Below are 20,855 nucleotides of genomic sequence, written 5' to 3'. Positions count from 1 at the left end.
TCATGTAAGTTCTAAATATGCTATTTGGTTTAAGCAGAATTGGTGTTTAACAGTAAATATAAAATATTGTTTTTCTATAGTAGCACCATTAGTTTTCAATCATCTTTATGGCTGCTATAAAATATTAATAGCTTGTACATAAAAAGCAAGTAATTCAAAACTGCTTTACACAGTATTAACTCAGATATAAAGGTACCTGAATGGCTTTTGTTGGTGACACCAAAAAGAATTAAATATGAAATTTGGGGACTATCGTACATTCAACAAATACTTGAATATGTACTACTGGCCAAACCAGTTTAGGGAAAAGAGCTGATAATAATTATCTATTTCACTTTTAAAATCTTTAGTCTTCAGAGAGCCCTAGTCAAAAATGTCTTAAGTCCCAGTTTGTAAGCATTCTAAAGATCTTCTGAGAAAGATTTAAGATATAACACTACTCTCAAATTAACAGGTCCAATCTCATATCCTGAAGTTATTTTCTGTAACAAGTGTATCAGCGGTCAGTCATAGTCTTCTCTTGAGAAACAGCCATGGAGTCAGGCTATCATGTCAAGGGTGAGCAGAAGGTATAGATGATAGGAATATCAAATTGGGCACAGGGCTGGCACAGAAGTGTCAGGTCAGGAAGAAGACAGGTTTCAGAAGCTGGTTGACTTAAGAAGTCATCAAGTCAGGATGCTAGGATCCAGGAAGGCAGGTCACAAAAAGAGGTTCTTCTGGCAAGTTAGAAATACCTTTAGGCAGATAGGTATATTGGTTCCTTAAAAGAGACAGGTTTTGTAATATCTACAGAATATTAAGAGCTTTTATTCCAGGACCCTGACGCAGTGTTAACCTGGCCCTCTATTTACAATTCTTTAGTTGTTAATGAGTCCTTAGTTCCCCTACCCACAGGAGACTTAGCCCTAAAGAAGGGAACCACAATCTCTTTATAGACTGACAGCAAACAGCTTTTGAACTGGCTAGAGGCTTACAGGTTGGGTTAAAGATAAACAGAAAACATGCCACTTGTTCACTAAATGTTGTTGTATTTTCAAGTTTCTCAAGTGACTGACACAATACCATCAAGGGGAAAAAAGTTTTGTTTTTTTAAATTAAGTATGTTCCTAGCTGTAGACAATTCTTCCTTAATGACTTTCAACACTCTCTGTTAAGCATCCTTGCAAAGTGTCATCAAAATTTATTCTTCTCGGGGTGCCTGGGTGGCTCAGTCTGTTGAGCATCCAACTCCTGATTTTGGCTCAAGTCATGATCCCAGGGTCCTGGTATTGAGTCCTGCTTAGGATTTTCTCCCTCACTCTCTCTCTCTCTCCCTCCCTCCCTCCCTCTCCTTCTCCCTCTCCCCCTCTCCCCACTTGCATGCTCTCTAAAATTAAAAAAAAATTATCCTTCCCAAATAAATGGGGAAATGTACTGAAATTCAAAGATGTGAAATCTGTTTATTTCATAACTAATGTGTAAAACACATTATTCTCACCAAAGCTCATTTGGTACATAAACCAATTTTATAAATAATTAATGAGGTTATTGTAAAGGGTTATTATAAATTACTGATAAATTCACTTATTTTCCACAGTGTTTTACATTAAAGAGAGAGTCAATCAATTAAACTCAATGAAAACCAGAACAAGAGAAAAATGAGGGAATTTGGAAGACAACAACCCTGCTCAAGTAACTCTATAACATAAAGCTTTTTTATCAGGAGATAATATCTAGTAATTAAGCATTACATAAGAATTTAAAACAAAGATATCATTAATAAACCAATATAAGACATCATCATCACGTGACATTCTTAGAAAAAAAAAAAAAAAGAGAGAGAGCTATTATAATATTGGGAGGAGGAGGAGGACATGGAGGCAAAATCCCAGGACAGGGGAAAAAAACATTTCAGTAAGAGAAGGCTTAATGTTCACACTGAGTTGTAGGTACACCCTGGGAACCCCAGAAACAAAGGATGCAATGGGTCACCATAAGGTACTGTCATGTTATAATTATCAAGACAATATCAATAAGTATTAATATACAATTATCACTGAACTTTTGAAATCACAAACTTGTAAGTGGGATAGTAGCAGGTGAGGCAATAAATTATACTTCTGTAGATTTCCAACTGGAAGCTATCACTGAGAGAATAATAAAAATCCCTTTGGGGCACCTGGATGGCTCAGTCAGTTAAGTCTCTGACTTAAGCTCAGGCCATGATCTCACAGTTCCTGAGTTTGGGCCCGACATCAGGCTCTCTTTTGTCAGCACAGACTCCTCTTCAGATCCTCCCTCTCCCTCTCTCCCTCTCCCCCTCTCTCCCTCTCCCCCTCTCCCCCTCTCTCTCTCTCTCTCTCTCCTTCCCCCACTCACATGCACACTTGCTCTCTCCCTCTCTCAAAAATAAGAAAAAATCCCTCAAAGGATAGATCCTTTCTGTTTTCTAGGCAGATAGCATAATTTGGCTTTAAAATGAATTAAATAATTGAGAAGGGAGAGCAGTGAGGGTGGGTTTACATCTTTCTCCATTTCCACCGTCACTCATTTCCCTAATCCAAGCTTGTGTCCAGAAATACTCCAATAGCTTCTAACTGGTCTCCCTCATCCACACTTTTCCCCCTTCAGTCCCTTGTATACCAATCTTGTGGGAAAACAAATCTTATCCTGCTATGCTCTTTCCAAAGACTAGGTCAACCCCTTTTGAGCTCTGATAGCACTGTTCACCTGTCCGCCACAGCATTTTTCATGGTGATAATTTTGCATTCATTTGTATGATTATCTGATTAATGACTGTCTTGCTTTCTAGACTGTAAGTAGTACAGGGAGTATGTCTGTTTTGTTACCCTTGTAACAGAAGTTCCTGATATTGTACCTTGCATACTGCAGATGCTCAATAAACACTTACTGAATAGAGAAATACACATTTATCATTCCAGCTCTGTGCTTATATACGGTGCATGGACAACACACACTACACCTAAATAATCAGCTTAGTGAATGAGTAGACATTGAACACTTTAACCTAAGAGCCAAAATAAGTTCTAAACGGAAGGTTATGAGAGAGCTTTTATTAGAAAGATATATATTCAGATGGCCTTGAGTTCTATTCTAAATCTCTCTTTGGTTTACAAAAGGTAGTTGTTGGTAGTAAAATATGACATATCTTATTTCATCTTATAGTCAAGTATGTCCAACATAAAATTATAAGAAAAAGCTGATGAGAACTATAAGATGTTCTGATTTGTAAAAAGAAAAAGGCATCAATCAAGTCTAAAAAATTTCTTCTAATCTAAAAAGTGCAAAATGACTGAGAGCTTTATCTAATAATTAGAAAGTTGTGAATTCACATTAACACTAACTTCTCTAATAGTTATTTAATGACTTTCTGAAATCACTGGTTTTCTATTAAAATCCTAGAAAATCTTGGCAGTTAATATATTTATGGATAATATATTGCATTCAATTTGCTTGTACAGAGTATAAATGGAAAACTTAAAGTCAATTTTAACAGTATATTCCTATACTTTCATTACTACAGGAACCAAAGGCCCAGAAGTCACTATCAAAATCATTTCCTGCTAATATTATGTACTTATTTCACAATAAATAAAACAATCTAAAGATATAGGGACACCTATTAGATTTTGGGTGTTATCTTGGTGGTAGTATTAACGGTAGCAACATCCTGCTGATAGTTGAATTTACTATCTTGTTTTCCCTTGATAGTATTCGGAGAAATGAATGCATCATACACTCAACTCAATGACATTCAGGATGGCATTAACCAATTTAAAATAAATTACATAAAATAGGGCTTACATAAACTTACTAAAATGGTTCACTAGGGGCATTACTTGTCTTCCAAGCAGCAAAAGTAAAACACCTCTCTCAAATGACCAATGAATCAAGATCAAGATAACAGGCATTAATCTGGTACAGAGAAAACTGTACTTTCGCCAGGTCATTTCCCCTACTCTAGGTATTAATTAGAAGAACTGTACCCCTTACTCAAAAATACAAGTCTCTTCAACTCTAGCAATAAGAAAATGTTTTGAAGTACAATGTAAAACAGCATTCTAATTAGATATATACCTATTCTCAAGAAATAAAGTATATCTTAATGCAGACATTAAAATGGAAAGGAAATATTTTAAGTAGAAAAAGCTTCAGATATAATGTTAAAATAACATCTAAAAGTGCTTCTAATAGAGCTCAACTACGAAAATAATGTATAAAATGACAGAAAAGAAATACACTCTGAGCAATATGATTTCCACTTTTTCAGTATTTTGTGAATTTTCCAATTTTCCTAAAATGAGCTTGTACTGTTTTTCTAAACAAACATATCATCTGGAAATCATTTTTTTTTGTATTACAGACTTTTTTTAAAGATTAAAAAAAATATTTTTTTAATGTGGATTTATTTTTGAGACAGAGAGAGAGAAAGAGAGACAGCGTGAGCAGGGGAGAGGCAGACAGAGGAGACAGAATCTGAAGCAGGCTCCAGGCTCTAAGCTGTCAGCACAGAGCCCAACACAAGACTCAAACCCACGAGCTGTGACATCATGACTTGAGCCAAACTCGGACGCTTAAGTGACTGAGCCACCCAGGCACCCACCCTTTAAGATTTTGTTTTTAAGTAATCTCTATACCCAATGTGGAGCTTGAACTTATAACCACGAGATCAAGAGCTGCATGCTCTCCCAACTGAGCCAGACAGGTGCCCTTGTATTAGAGAATTCTAATAGACTTTTAAATGACTACTTGAGAGGGGCGCCTGGGTGGCGCAGTCGGTTAAGCGTCCGTTCAGCCAGGTCACGATCTCGCGGTCCGTGAGTTCGAGCCCCGCGTCAGGCTCTGGGCTGATGGCTCAGAGCCTGGAGCCTGCTTCCGATTCTGTGTCTCCCTCTCTCTCTGACCCTCCCCCGTTCATGCTCTGTCTCTCTCTGTCCCAAAAATTAAAAAAAAAAAAAAAAAAAAAAAGACTACTTGAGAGTAAGAGACTTAGGAGATAATTACCAAATGTAATATGGATTTTGTTTCAATCCTGATTCATAAACCATATTTTATTAACCATAAAAAGATAATTTTGAAGGAAATCTGAATATGAATAGAAATTTCACGATAGCAGCACATTATGGCTAATAATATAAAAATAATAAGCAGATGATAATACCATGGTGGGTATGTTAAAAAAAAAGAGTTGGTTAAAGAAATAAATACACATAAGTATTTATAAGTTAAAATAACAATCAATATAATTTTTTTTAATTTTTTTTTTAACATTTATTTATTTTTGAGACAGAGAGAGACAGAGCATGAATGGGGGAGGGGCAGAGAGAGAGGGAGACACAGAATCGGAAGCAGGCTCCAGGCTCTGAGCCATCAGCCCAGAGCCTGACGCGGGGCTCGAACTCACGGACCGAGAGATCGTGACCTGAGCTGAAGTCGGACGCTTAACCGACTGAGCCACCCAGACGCCCCTACAATTTGATTTTTAAAAATTCACAGAAAACAATGTGTCAGGAAGGGAAATAGCTGAAATGAATCAGGAAAATCTTGGGAATTTTTTTAAGTAAACTCTATCCCTGATGTGGGGCTTGAACTCACATCTCCAAGATCAAGAATCATATGCTCTACTGACTGAGCCAGCCAGGTACCCCAAAATCTTGGGAATTCTTAAACCTGGGGAATATGTGATTTCATTTTACTATGCTTTCTATATGTCAAACTTGTCCATAATAAAAGGTAGAGAGTAAAAGAGACAATTATAGTGCTATCTGCTATTTTTATCCTGACAACTTCAAGTGGTTTTTTTTTTTGTTTGTTTGTTTTTAGTAATCTCTACGTCTAAATATGGAGCTCAAACTCACAACCTGAGATCAAGAATCCCATATCCTACTGACTGAGCCAGCCAGGTGCCCCTCAAATAGTACTTTGGTTTTAAGGGGTTTTCTGACTTATTTATTCTTGAGAGAGAGAGAGTAGGTGAGGGGCAGAGAGAGAGAGAGCATGAGGGTGTGAGCAGGGGAGGGGCAGAGAGAGAGCAGGAGAGAGAGAATCCCAAGCAGGCCCTGGACTGGCAGCGCAGAACCCAACATGGGGCTTGAAGTCATGAACCCTGAGGTTATGACCTGAGCTGAAAGAGTCAGATGCTTAACCAACTAAAGCACCCAGGCACCTCTCAAGTGGTGCTTTTTAAAGCATTAAGCAAAGAGACTATGAAACCAATGTGGTGGTTATATTTTTGTGAGTATTGAGACCTAAAGTTTGTCAAACAACTCTAGCTAATATATAGTTTGGGAGATACGGTTCAGATTCTTCAATATAATCTCTTAGCTGTTTTTCTGACATGTAATTAATTTGTTTTAAAGTTTGAAATGGAGACTTTCTGTTTTACTAATTACTATTTTTCATTTTAAAGGAAAATTTGGAAATAGAAAAAAGTTGAAAAGGATTTCAAAATCCCATCATCTAAACACAAATACAGCTTTCATTAAAATTATATCCTTCAAGTCTTTTTTTCTATGAAATGTTCCTATACAATGGTTTCGGTATCCTGATTCTTCCACATAACATTCCAAACTAAACATGTTACCATATGATTTTTTAAATACATGATATTCCATCCACTGGTTATAACACTATTTAAACAGTCCCTATAACATTAAGTTTTAGACTTAGAGGTAAAAAGAAGAATTTTTACAAAAGAAAATAACTCCTACTGTCATTACTTAAAAAACACAGCTGGGAAATTTTATTTCCTTATTGATGCCACACATTCTCTATAAAATCAGGTTTTAGAATTACAGGTAAGAAGGGGAAAGAAATGTTTTTACAAAAGAAAATAATTCCTACTGGCATTACTTAAAAAACACAGCTGGGAAATTTTATTTCCTTATTGATGTCACACATTCAGCTAATATGATAATGTGTTGCTCATATGAATCCAAAATTATGTTGAAAATATCAGCCTAGAATATGCAGCTAAGAGGGTTTTCTTGTGAGAAGTAACTATTGAAGATACTATAAGTATAAAAGAATTACTTTCTATGTAATTAGTTTGCCAGTTTTACTGCAGTTTTTCAATTATGATACCCAATTAGAAGGAATGGTTGCATTTCATGAGATAATTACCATTAGTGGAAATAAATAGCATGGCAATGATTCATTGGAATTTAATTTCATATCATGTTCTGGGTCTCATTAAGGCAAAAAGAAGCAACAATAACAATAATAAAAATCTAGACATTACTTCAAATAGAAATTCACTTTCTCAGAGATAATAATACCCCATGGGGTAAACAAGGATCCATTTACATTTTATCTTCATTTTAGAGTAGGAGATCTAAAAACTAATAACTATCTCTGATGATGATAAAATGTAATGCTTCATTTGTTTGAAGACTCAATCTTTTCAGTTTTCTCAGTTCCTGGTGACTCATCTTAGACCCTGTTGCCAAGATGAGTAAAGCTAAAAAAAACAGTTCTAACTTCTGGGAGATACTGCCATTAAATAAGAGGTGGGGATTGGCAATCAATGAATAACAAGTGGGCAAACAGGTAGCCTGGAAAATAATTAACCAAGTGAATTTACTTTAGATATTGTGAGAGAACAGTTCAGTAGGATATTGTAAAAATGACCTGAAATGTCTTTTAAAAATTATATCAAACATTGAGCTACCTCTATGTGATCCACTAAAAATTAATAAACAGAATAGTGGCCAACATTTAAAAATTCAAAACTTGAATTTCTTCTAACCTAATTATAAACAAAAATTATGATATAATGTGATATAAAGCTAGAATAAGTATGCCTTATTAGAAGAAATAAGTGAAGTAATAATAATAATCTTCACTTATGAGATTACTTACTTGGCAACCCCAAGTAGCTAGAATATGGATGAAATCACAAAAGCTTTTTAAATAACAAAAAAACCTCACAGTTCACTCCTGTTACTGTTAGGAGAGGCATTCTTTCTTACTAAGAAATGTCTCTTATAGTATAAATCATTCTACCACTTTGGTTATCTACTTTTCTGGTCCAGAGCTAAGTTAGATGAGAGGAAACAGAACTGCAGGAGATAACCATGAGAGCAATAACTAAAGCATCAATCTGACAATGGGGGAGAAAAGACAAATAAGTACAATTTCTTTTTTTTTTTTTGAGAAACAGAGAGAGAGAGAGAGAGAGAGAGAGAGAGAGAGCGCGCGCGCAGGGGAGGGGCAGAGAGAGGGAGACACAGAATCCAAAGCAGGCTCCAGGCTCTGAGCTGTCAGTACAGAACCCAATGCGGGGCTTGAACTCATAGACCAAGAGATCACGACCTCAGCCAAAGTCAGATGCTTAACAAACAGAGCCACCCAGGTGCCCCAGTACAAAATATTTTTTTATGGAATGCTGATTACCTGCAAGAAATCTTGAAAGACATTTCATTCATTCAACGAACATCTATTCTGCCCATTATGTGACTCTCACTGATGCAGATGCTAGGAAAATAGCAGTTAATAACTCAGACTAAAAAAAACTCCTGCTTTTATGGAGCTTATATTTTCTCATCCAAAAAGATAGACAATAAACAAGTAAAAAAAAAACAAAAAAAAAAAAAAGCAAAACAATGTCACACTTGTTATTTCATTTGATCCTCACAACAATCCAGGAAGCAGACTTTTTTCTTTTGAACTGTGACTTAGAAAGTTGCCCAAGATCACAATGCTACCAAATGGCAGAGTTGGGATTGAGTCAGATTTGTCTGATTCCAAAGGTATATGCTTAACAATGAATTTTCTCATAGTACCCGATCAGAGTTTAAAATTATGCATTTATTTGAGTATTTGGTTGATGGCATTTTTCTTCAACTAGAGCCTATATTGTGAGGACAGAAGCCACATGTATTTTTATTCAACATGTATCCCTAGTGCCCAATCCAATGCCTAGCACACTGAGGTCACACAGTAGATATTTTGTGAACTACTAAGTGAATTCTTTTACAGATATACAACTATTAATCTCCATAGTCCATGAGAATGTGGTCATAGTCATGAGCCTGAGTTATCAAAAACTGAATTCACCACAGTGTCATCCAAGAAAGGCAATATGCAATAAATTTTACTTCAACAATTCTTGGCTTATTTGAAAGTTTCTAGCGTTTGAGTAGAATCCTCATTTCTCCCACTGTCCCGAGTACCTCTTTCATATTAACTTCTTTTATGCTTTTAAGTTATGTTGAATAATTTGTCTCTATTCACTATGTCTCTTGATATAAGCTAACATAAAATGACTACATCCAAAGCAAATCACAAAGTCATGTGACAAAAAGACACATTTTAGGCTGTGTTGAAATCTTTACATTTTTATTGTTCATTTGTTTCAAAAAAAAAAAAAGAGTTCCCCAAAAATAAACATTTAATTGAAAAATATTAGTACTAGAAACTACTTTATAAATAGTTGTGTCCCAGTAAATTTAAAGAAATGAGCTATAAAGAGATTAACTGACTTGCTCAAGGTCACAAAATGTCTAAAACAAAAAGAATATATAAAAATGTATACTCTATACTCTCATAACCACAGGTTACCCCAAAAGAACTAAATTATAAAAACCACTATTAACTGGTTAAAAATGAATACAAGTTAAAACTTTTTTAGGGGGGCAGGGAGAGATTAAATGTCCCAATATGATCTTTTGAGAAGGTATGTTTTATATAATTTGAGAATAAAACCCAACACTATGTTTACCCTGAATTTTTACACGCTTGGTTCAATTACAGGGTACCATACCCACCAGGCAGACCAAAGGTAGGACAGCAACTTATATCTCCCCAAGAGACATGATGGAGAAACAGATGGTATCTCTGATTTCCAGTATCTATATGATGAGTGTTCAGTAACAGGTGGCCCTACATACGCCTTAAAATCCTTATCATAACCAAGACCACTTTGAAGTACTCTTAAAAAAGTAAGGATAGTTTTAAATCAATAACTAGTATAATGCCAGGATATAAAAGACATAACAGACTACCTATAATTTTAATATACAGTTTTAACATATATAATATGTTCTTACATAAGAATATCAATGGTTAACATTATTTGGCTATTTCTTACATGCCAGGCATTGTTATAAGGTTTCTGTATGTACTATCTTATTTACTTCTCATACAATCATGTACTATCTGTCAGTATTTAACGTTTACTGCAAGACATACCTTTAATTCTCAATGATCTGTTTTGTGGTATACTACATTTTAATAGACTAACATGTACCTTTTAAGATAATATGATTGTAAAAATTGGGTAGGAGTGGGAACTGAATAAGGGCCAAATGTTGTTAAGATTTTATAAAATTTTTGGAGCAGAAAGAATGTAAATATTTAGGCACCATTATAACTTTTAAGAACTATAAAGTAAACATATATTATTTATCACAGTAAATCACTAAATTTCCTATCATTTTTAAGTGTACCTTTTGCCTATATCTACATTCTGCAACTTCCTATTATTATACTGCTATTATTAGGTCTGATATTTGAATTAACTTACACATTTCAGTTGAGTATGCACCTCAAAATTCACAAGTGCCTATAAAAGAACTTTTTGATCAGAGGGACAATTAAAAATACACTACAGCTACATGTCCTTTTTATGTTTTTTAGGCATTCTTCATCTGCTTTCCACAAGTATGTATGAATGCTTTCATTTAAAAAGAATGGATATCCTAGATTAAGACAGATTTGACAGATAAAGGGCAAAGGTTATAAAATCAATTAACTGGATCATTCTCAGGGTAAATGTCCGACTTCAGCTCAGGTCATGATCTCATGGTTCATAGGTTTGAGCCCTGCATCGGGCTGTGTGTTGACAGCTCAGAGCCTGGAGCCTGCTTCGGATTCTATGTTCCCGTCTCTCTCTGCTCCTTCCCCACTCGTATTCTCTCTGTCTCAAAAATAATAAACATTAAAAAATTTTTTAATTGTTTTTTTAAACCTATTATGGCCACTGTGTTTTCTATTTATCATTTTTAAAGGGTATAATTTGTATCCTATCTTTCTGAACTTTTTGATTGTGAAATATGTTACCTATAGATAAAAACATAAAATGTTTATCTTATGTTTAACTTATGAAGCAATGCCTCACCTACTCCTCCCTACTCCTCCTACTCCTGTCCCATAATCGTCACTCAGGCCAAGAAATGGAACATTACTGGCACCTATGAAGCCTCCTCCCCCACCACGTGGACTTCCTCTTCATATTTAGCATAGAAAGATAAAAAGTTAAATCAAAATCAGTACTTTTACCAGTGCCCTGAATAATTCAAGGACTTGAGAACAACTTCAAACCATTTTCTTCCTCCTGACCTACATGCTATTGTTGCCATAGATTTTTTTTTTCTTTTTGGCCCCACTAGACATGTTTTACTACTGTTTGTTTAAATATACCCATATAATTATTTACCATTTCATTTGTTCTTCATTGTCTCTTGCATCTCCAATTACTCCTCTAGTATCATCACTTTCCAGTGCCTGACGCACACCCTTTATGGTTATCATTATAATTAGAATTTACTAGTGACATACTCTTCAGTTTTGATTTGTCTGAGAACATTTGTGTTTCACACTCAGGCTTTCAAGATGTTTTCTCTGGGTATAGAATTTCTAGGCTGGCAGTTTTCTTTCAACTCACTGAAGATCCCCTTCCACTGCACTGTGGCTCTTATTCTTGAGAAGTCAGCTGTTAGTCCAACTGTGGCTTCAGTTAAGGTGATATCTTCCTCCTTCCCCCCTCCATTATTGCTTTCAAATGTTCCATTTGTCTTTGTTTTCTCCCCATTTCCTCTGTTTCTATGGACAGATTTTTTTTTTTTTATTTGTCCTGCTCAAGAATCCGTGTTTGGCTTCCTGAATTTGGTGTCATTTATCAGATCAGGTAATTTTTCAACCAAAACCTCTTCAAATATTGCTTCTGCTCCATTCTCTATGTCATCTTCAGGTCTCCATTTAAGACTTACTCAATATGTTTACTTGTTTAAACGACTCTTTGTTATTTCCCACAGTTTTGTCTCTTTTCCTACAATCTGGAATTTTTCTTCTAATCTATCTTCTGTTATATGTTCTCTCTTCAATTGTGTCAATGTTGCCAAACTTACTTATTTTTTTAATTTTTTTAATATTTATCTTTGAGAGAGAGAGACACAGAGAGACATAGAGAGAGACAGAGAGAGACAGAGAGGGAGCAGGGGAGGGGCAGAGAGAGAGGAGACATAGAATCCTCTGGGATTCCAGGTTCTGGGTTCCAGTTTCTGAGCTGTCAACACAGAGCCCAATGTGGGGCTTAAACCCACGAGCCGTGAGATCAAGACCTGAGCTGAAGTTGGATTTTTACCGACTGAGCCACCCAGCTTCCCCAATCTTACTTAGTTCTTTAATTTCAGTATTTTTCAGAAGTTTTATTTGGACCTCTTTCAAATGTGCTACATAACTTTTATAGTTTCTTCCCCGCAGATATTTTCAAGCCTATCTTTTATTTCTAAAATCAGAAGCAGCACTATTTTCTAAAAATTATCAGGGTTTAATAATTCTGGTATCTGAGAACTTGGTAATCTGTTTTTGCTGTTATTTTCCTTATTCTTACTCCTACTGATGTCCTTACATATTTGATTATATTTAACTGTGTGCTGATCACTGCCTTGAAAAATTATTCCTAAGGATTTTCTGGGGCTAAGAAAGAAGGTGTCTTCTTCCAGTGAAGAACTGAATCTACAATTGCCTCTGCCATCTACCTTGTAGTATGACCCATTCCAAAACCATTTTAAACTAGGGATTCCTTGGATCACTCATTAATACAAATTTGAACTGAAAATCAATGTGCAAGTCCCCACCATGGTCAGGCTATAAAGACAGATAAGTTTTGTTTTGTTTCTGTTCTGCTCGGGACCAGGGCAACTCTCCCCCATGGTGCCCTATGTGGGGAAGGGGAACAGTTTTCTTCCTGAGTTACATTTACTCTGAGGCTGTAAACCATGGAGGAAGATTTCATTTCATCTCCCTATCAGAGGCAAGGTTTTGATTTATCTTCCTCTCACCCCACAAGCTATTAAAACTTCACTTGATTTTTGATTTGGCTTTGATTTCTCTTTATCCCTCCACAAAGCTATCAAAACTCAATTTTGTCAGAATTTGTCCTCAGACAATAGTAGATGCTGAGCTTTGCTTACTTTTCTCGTTTCTTGCTTTTTCTTAGCTTTTGGCTTAGAAATATCATTAACATTCACTAATTTCTCATTTTCAAAATACCTAATAAAATATTCTTATTCAATCCAACAATTCCACCTCTGGATATATGTCCAAAAAATTAAAAAGCAAGGACTCAAATGAAAACGAAAAAAAAAAAGGCAAGGACTTAAACACATATTTCTATACTCATGTTCATAGCAGCATTATTCCCAATAGCCAAAAGGTGCAAGCAACCCATATGTTCACCCAGATATCAATGGACTAAAAAAAAGTATTCTATACATAAAATAGAATATTATTCAATCTTAAAAAGGGAATGTTGACACATGTCACAATATGGATGAATCTTGATGACCTTATGTTAAATGAAATCACCCAGTCACAAAAGGACAAATACTGTAGGACTACGTGAGATATCCAAAGTAGTCAAATTCACAGAGACACAAAGCAGAGTGGTGGTTGCCAAGGAATGGAAAGAAGGAAGAATAGGATGTTACTCTTTAATGGGTATGGAGTTTCAGTTTAGAAAGATGAAAAAAAAGTTCTGGAGATGGATAATGGTGATTGTTGCACAACAATGAATGTACTTAACTGCCATTAAACATAAAAATGGTTGCAATGGTAAATTCTATGTTGTATACATTTTATTAGGATTTTATTTTTTAATTTTTTTAATGTTTATTTTTGAGACAGAGAGAGACAGAGACCGAGACAGAGTGCGAGTTGGGGAGGGGCAGGGAGAGAGGGAGACACAGAATCCCAAGCAGGATCCAGGCTCTGTCTGAGCTGTCAGCATAGAGCCCGACACAGGGCTCGAACTCACAGACCTCGAGATCACAACCTGAGCTGAAGTTGGATGCTTAAGGGACTGAGCCACCCAGGTGCCCCTGTTTTATCAGGATTTTAAAAGTTCTTATTCAAATGATTAATTTTCTTACCTTCACATTTACCGAAATACATAAAATGAATAGTATTTATATGCTTAAAAGGGACATCTTCAGAAAGTACTTTCTAGTTAAGTGTCAAGTTTGAATAACATTAAATTAATTAAGTCCTTATTCGTGAAAACCTTTGAGTTTTAAAGATTTTTTTTTTTCACATTTTACATGTGAAGAAAAAAATAACAACAATGCTGAGAAATGACAAAGATATAAGAACTAAATTTAGGCCTCATTCGGCATTTATTTACTTCCAGGATCAAAAGGCTCATAAATAGATAAATTTCACCTTCCTTCAATACAGATATCTTTAAACCAAAGTTTTTTCATGTATTACTGTAATATAAAATTGTGTGTCCAATTAATTTTCTAAATCTATGGTAATATTCTCAAATGTGAGTACTAAAATAATCTGTTAAATGTATAGAATTTCACGATTATGCATTTGCTTATTTTATAAAAAGTTCAATTACAGACTGCTTTTAAATTCTTACTAGTTCTACAAATATCAGCTAAGTATTTTTTGCAATATAGCTAAAGGGTTAACAAAAAAAAAGAAAACAACTTAGAAACCACAAAACATCATTCTCCAGGGGTAGGCTGTTCATGCTACAAAAAAAGGAGGAGGGGCAGAAAGGGAAATGAAGAGAAGAGAAATGTTTGGTCAATGTCTATCCACACCTTTACCTAACTCCTATAGCTCCCTTTGCCACTCTTGGCTAGTCACTTTATACAAACAACTGTGACTTCATCCGTTTTAATCTCTGTCATGCCACTCTCTAGGAACACATGTATTTCCACCTGTTTAAAGGCCCCTCCATAACTTTATGATATGTATTCCTATAGTTACCATCTCTAGCTCTTTTCCTTCATTTTAATAAAGATACTTACATTTCTTCCATTTTAAAAACAAAATACCTTTCTTGACCTTGTACATCCATTTTATTTTGGCCTTTACAGCAAGCAATTTTGAAAATGTAACCTTGACTCCATTGTACTTCATCTCCAATTCTCTTACTAGCTCACGCTTGTCTCTCTCCATCATGCCACTACACTGCTTGTGCTAAGGTCTCAATTTATAACTGACAAAGCCAAGAGACATTTTTTAGTACCTCCCTGTGGCATGTGAGACAACAATCACAAACCCTCAAAACTTTCTACTTTTCCTTCAGAGTTATTACTCTGTTATCTGCAATATGTTCCAGTTTCTGTGTTCCTGGTTAAATAGACTTGTATATTATGGTATATATTTATCACAAACAGAATTTTTACAAAAAATTTAATGAAACGAGAAGTATCCCCCACATCTTTTGTTTCACACAGCAGTTTGCTGGTTATGTGGTAACAAAGCATTTAAAAACAGTTAATAAACTTAAACATAAATTATACATTTTAAACAAAATCTCTAATATTCTAAATTTGCTTACCTTCTCTTTAAATGAAAGGTGGCTATATTACATTTTCTAGCAAATGTTATAAAATCTTTTCTTCACAAGAAATGTACTTTGACAACAAATGTGAGAATGCTTTTTGAAAGGAACTCATGTTATATAGAAGGCATTTTGAAAAAATGCTGATTATTGCCAAAAATAAATGAATTAGTAAAATTAATAAAACTAATGAAAACACTTACATATCAGCATACTTCAAAAAGTTGGAGAGCAAACTTTAATCTGGTCTTAAATCTATCAAACAAAGAATTTAAGTAGATTTTGAACCTGTTATAAACTTTTTTTTTCCTTTTTTTAGTTTTCCCCCCAGGCCCCTTCCTAAACTTTCAAAAACAAACTTTCCAATTAATTTGTAGGAATAAATACCTGAGATCAGGAAAGATGGCAATTATTAGCAGATGTCAACAAGAACCTCTGAACTATTAGTAGACAGAATTGAAAAAGTATCATGATTTAGTAAATAAAGCCCATGTTATACCTCTTTCATTTGGAACCATGTTATCTTTTGAGCTATCTTTTCAACTATGACAGCTATTAAAATCAAATATTCAAACAACTTCACACAATTGCTTTATTATTACATATTTTAAATTATTATGTTTCACCTATGAGACTGCAAGTTAGCTAAAAGTGGAGACTGTCTTCTTCATCTTTGTAACCTAGAACTATGACTATATGACATACAGCAAATAGTTATGCAATATGCTGTGTGAATGAGTAACGAAAAATATAGCCAAGTACATTAAAATGAAAATATGTACACACATGCATATTTATGTAATAGTGTAATACCTGGTTAGGTAAATAAGTGTTACCTAAAATGGGCATGGCCGCAAATCACAATGTTTGCACACCAATTTAATGGTATTTAATGGCTCAACTTGTAATTATGACTTTCTTTTTGTTTTTGTAATTATGACTTCCTTAATTAGCATATGTTCTCATAAATGAAGATATGAGAGTTGTCCTACACAATATGAGAATCTGCTTTCAAAGTGAATCATCAGTGATATAAAGAATGAATATATAAAATCAACAAAAATAAAGTGAAACCAACAGAAGAACTTTTTCTGTAACACAACAATGAATAAAAGACTCAGCACAAATGAAATAGTGAAAGTATCAAAACTTAGATTTTCAAAATAACAAATTAGAAATAAAACCCAAATAACACTATATTTAAGACTCAGTTTATATCCACTAGTCTCATTAAGAATGTGATAGCTACTCTGCATCATTTTTACCATGGTACAAATGTTCCTTTCATGCCATATTAAACAAAATTTAACAATAAATCATATAATTATTAATATAAATATTTCCCAATCCTAAATTATACTCAGTCCTCTATGGTAGTTAAAGGAGCCCACATTACAATTTTATTTGAAAAAAATTAGATGTACACACAAAATAATATTCTATTAGCATCTTTAATTCTAACTGAATCTTTAAAAGAGAAAAATAAGGAAAATAAAAGAGAACAAAAGATGTTCCCAAAAAAGAATTATGATCCCATATATATGTAATTGTGTATCTGCTGATAAATGTAATAAATTGCTAATGATTACAGGAATTTTTATATTAACTACATTCAGAAAAAAATTTTTTCCTTATAAAAGCTGAGATACAGATTAAGTGAAACTTAAACTGAATTTTGCGGATGAAATCTATCCATCTTCTGTGTCCAAAATATATCTAGCGTCTTTTTTCTTAAAATGCATTGAAAAGGCCATATAGAGCTACAGAATAGAAAATGTACAAAATGGAACGTGTGTTAAGTAAAGCAGTACTTCTTTAACAAAGGGTATCGCAGTTTTTCTTTTTCATAAACATTAAACATCCTGGAAAACTTTCTCCCTCGTTCTAAGGTTTACAGTAATCTTAATTATGTAAGTTTGATGCTATCTAAAAATGTATCCATGTTCTATTGATTGTACTCTAATAGTGCTTAAGAAGAAAAAAGCAGCTATACTACTTAAAAGATCAAAAATAAAATAAAATAAAATCACCAACGTCAAATTTAGAAACCAAACTATCTCACTGATACCTACCTCCTGGAAATGCCATTCGCTAGACATTTATGGCTACAGGATTTGGAGGATAGGGGTGATGAAGTTGGGGACAAGTTGAGAGGGGCAATCAGACTGTTGATGATTTCCGTCAACTGTGCACTCTGCAAGAAAACAAGTAACCTTTTTTTACTACTGCTAAGTAAGACATGTGAGTTAAGTCTCACACCTTTAGCACCTACTAAATGCTTGACTTTTCATGAAACAAGTAAATGCTTGTATTTTAGTAAATATTTTAATCTCCAAAGATGATTTATGTCACTACTAATTTTTCCATTTATTATAAGTATGTTCACATTTTAAAGTAGTCCTTTACCATATCCATTTTTGTTACAGGTCATTTATCTACTCATCCTATCCTCTTAAAACATTTGAATTTAGCTAATAGCATCTACAAAATATTTCCTTTGAGGCAGCCAAGTTAATAATAACAAAGTCATAGCTATAATTTATTAAGTGCCTACTATGTGCCAGGCACTATACAAAGCACTAAACAGATTATTTCTAATCTTTATAATTAACCTGCAAAGTAATTAGTATTAGAACTACTGATATTACTATTAAAATCAACTACAGCTGAGGAAATTGAAGCTTGAGCAAGGATTATAAAGTTGGTAAGAAATTCAGGCTTGAATCCAATGCCACACTGTTTCTCAATATTTTTCCTAATTCAAAAATATCAGGGTTTTTTTAGGTACTCCAAATTTTCACTGACCCTTACTCCAAATTTAAATATACATAATATATTTGTAATATGTAATAAATATTAAATTATCCTAAAACAATAACCTACCAATTACAATAAACATAGGCCACGTCAGTGGAAACAGTACGTTTCTACAGAAGAATGACAACTATTTTCATTACATATGTAATCTGTGCTTATTGTAGAAAAAGGGAAAGTATAGAGGGGCTTAAAAAGGGAAAAGAAAGTCTCCTGCATTCATATTTCACAGAGTAAAAACACTGCTAATATCTTGGTATATATCCATCCCTCTAGACTAAGTTTTCTGAGTATATATGAGTATATACAACACGCATACACACACACACACAGTTCTAATTTAATCGTGTCACATCAATTTTCTAAAACCTGGTTTTCTCACTTACTAATGTATGATTTTATTGTTTTAAATATGTAGACCTGTGTCACCATTTTTATTAACTGAAAGATATTCCATTATAAAATAGAGGGGCACATAAAATAATTATTTTAAATTTTTCATTTGTATGAAACTAATAACATACTATTAGAAATAATGAGACTAAAGAATATAATAGAACTAAATCTAATATTTGAATTCTTCAAAAAATCTTTGAAAAGGACCCTGAAAATTTTTTACCATTTATTTTCTTAAAAAGTAATACATACCAAATGACTTCATTTTAAAAATTATCACTCATTTTTCAATTAAAGCTCATTTTCAAAATCAGTACAAATACAGTCTTTATCCACTTGGTAAGCATTCATTAGTTTAGTCATACAAAGAAATTTATAAAGTATCCCATATTTTTCAGTCCAAAACACTGATACACTCTTTTCATTGTTCCACTGCCAAAAATATCATTAAAAATCTTCTAAGCCCCTGGAGGTAACCGGTTAGGTACATGTGAATAATTGGCTCAGAAGAACAGCATAACAACCAACTCAATCCAGCCCAATAAAAATCACAAATATCTGAGTCCATGTTTGGGATAAGAAATTCATAATAAAAATGAGAAAAAAAGTAAAATTAGGAGAGGCATAATTTAAATTCTTAAGATAAAAACTAATCAACTCAAAGTTAAAACACTTACTAGCTATTGGATAACAAGGTTTTTAATGTAAATACACCAGTTTGAAATTTAAATTACCTAAAGTTCTAAAATAAAGTTACCTTTTAATTTATGAATAAAATACATTACCTAATAATGCAAGTATACATTAATATTATAGATCAGTAAGTTGCTTTTTAAAACTCATATCAGTGTACAACTTAATAGTGCCTTTAGTATTTTAATTGCCAACTCTTTCATTGTTTTGAGATACATAAATAAATTTTGTTTGGGAAGCGAACATTTCTCTAATAAAATTAATTCAGGTAAGTCATCAATACCGGATCTATATTCAAGGTCCACTACAGTCAACAAACAGTTATATACCAACAGGTTATCTTAAGAAAAATATGTGTAGTATCAGGGTTGCCAGGCCTGCCACTTAATTCTCATCCCTCTTCAGCAGCATTTGTAAACAATTTTTTAATTGGCCTACGAAAACATTATTAGCATATGTTTCCAGAGCAAATGACCTGTTCATGGGCAATTTACTAATGACCTCTACAAGAGATTGCTGGTGTCCCTTTCTGTATCCTTTTGCTCTACTCTTCCTATACCTAAAACCATTACCATTGTTCTCACAACTCCCGGTTCCCTTCTCTTCCAAAGCCTCTGGCACTCCTGTCAGCAATGGGACCAAAAATAAACATGTGATACCCAGGGTCAACTTCATGGGTGAGCAACCTGAGCAGTCACACAAGGCTGCACTCAGAAGGGTGCCATGCTTGCTTAATGCCCTGCTGCTACTGACTTAAAACTCTTCAAAATTGTTTTTAACAAAGAGCTATGTGATTTCATTTCTCACTAGACCCTGTAAATTAGCCCGTTCTGATATTAATAACTCAGGTCTAACAAAACAAATCGGTGCTAACAAGGAGAAAAAAAAATATTAAAAGAATCTCTTTTCAAAGGATAAATAATGAACTACAGGTAAAAAAAATAAAAACGAAAACAAAAAAACAGAAGACCTGACTGACCAAGCAAGTACATTATTCTGGAATGAGAAACAATTAGGGCCAAACTGAAAGGGTAGTGATCCTATGGGATGAGAGAGAAAAGAGAGTGAAGTGGGAACATAAGCAACACTACTGAAAACACCACCTCTCTGGTAAAGTACATTCCAATTTAATACCAGATGATTATAAAATAACTTTCTGAATTACAAAATAGTCATAAAAGTAGTTTGATTATGCAATTCTGCAATTAAGGAAAACTCCAGGCAACTGTAAATGCAACAAATATGGGGGAAGAGGCGTTGCACCATACCCTGATTTACCGGAAATAAAATAGTAGTAACCTAATACTAAATTATTTCACAATATATGTCAGAAAAACTTAGAAAAATTAGATATGGGCAGGCATGA

General features: G+C 34.0%; 1 protein-coding gene across 6 annotated transcripts in view; it reads right to left on the bottom strand.

The window, feature by feature from the left end:
- Positions 1-20,855, bottom strand: part of KANSL1L (KAT8 regulatory NSL complex subunit 1 like) — a 134,076-nt gene that overhangs the window by 63,308 nt on the left and 49,913 nt on the right. For all 6 annotated transcript variants that reach the window (XM_049614992.1, XM_049614995.1, XM_049614996.1 and 3 more), the window contains exon 5: positions 17,659-17,780. In XM_049614992.1, the coding sequence (XP_049470949.1) occupies positions 17,659-17,780 (122 nt within the window). The remainder of the gene's footprint in view (positions 1-17,658; positions 17,781-20,855) is intronic.

Source organism: Panthera uncia (assembly GCF_023721935.1).
Source record: "Panthera uncia isolate 11264 chromosome C1 unlocalized genomic scaffold, Puncia_PCG_1.0 HiC_scaffold_3, whole genome shotgun sequence".
In the NCBI taxonomy this organism is placed as follows: Eukaryota; Metazoa; Chordata; class Mammalia; order Carnivora; family Felidae; genus Panthera; species Panthera uncia.
This window is presented reverse-complemented; position numbering and strand designations above follow the sequence as displayed.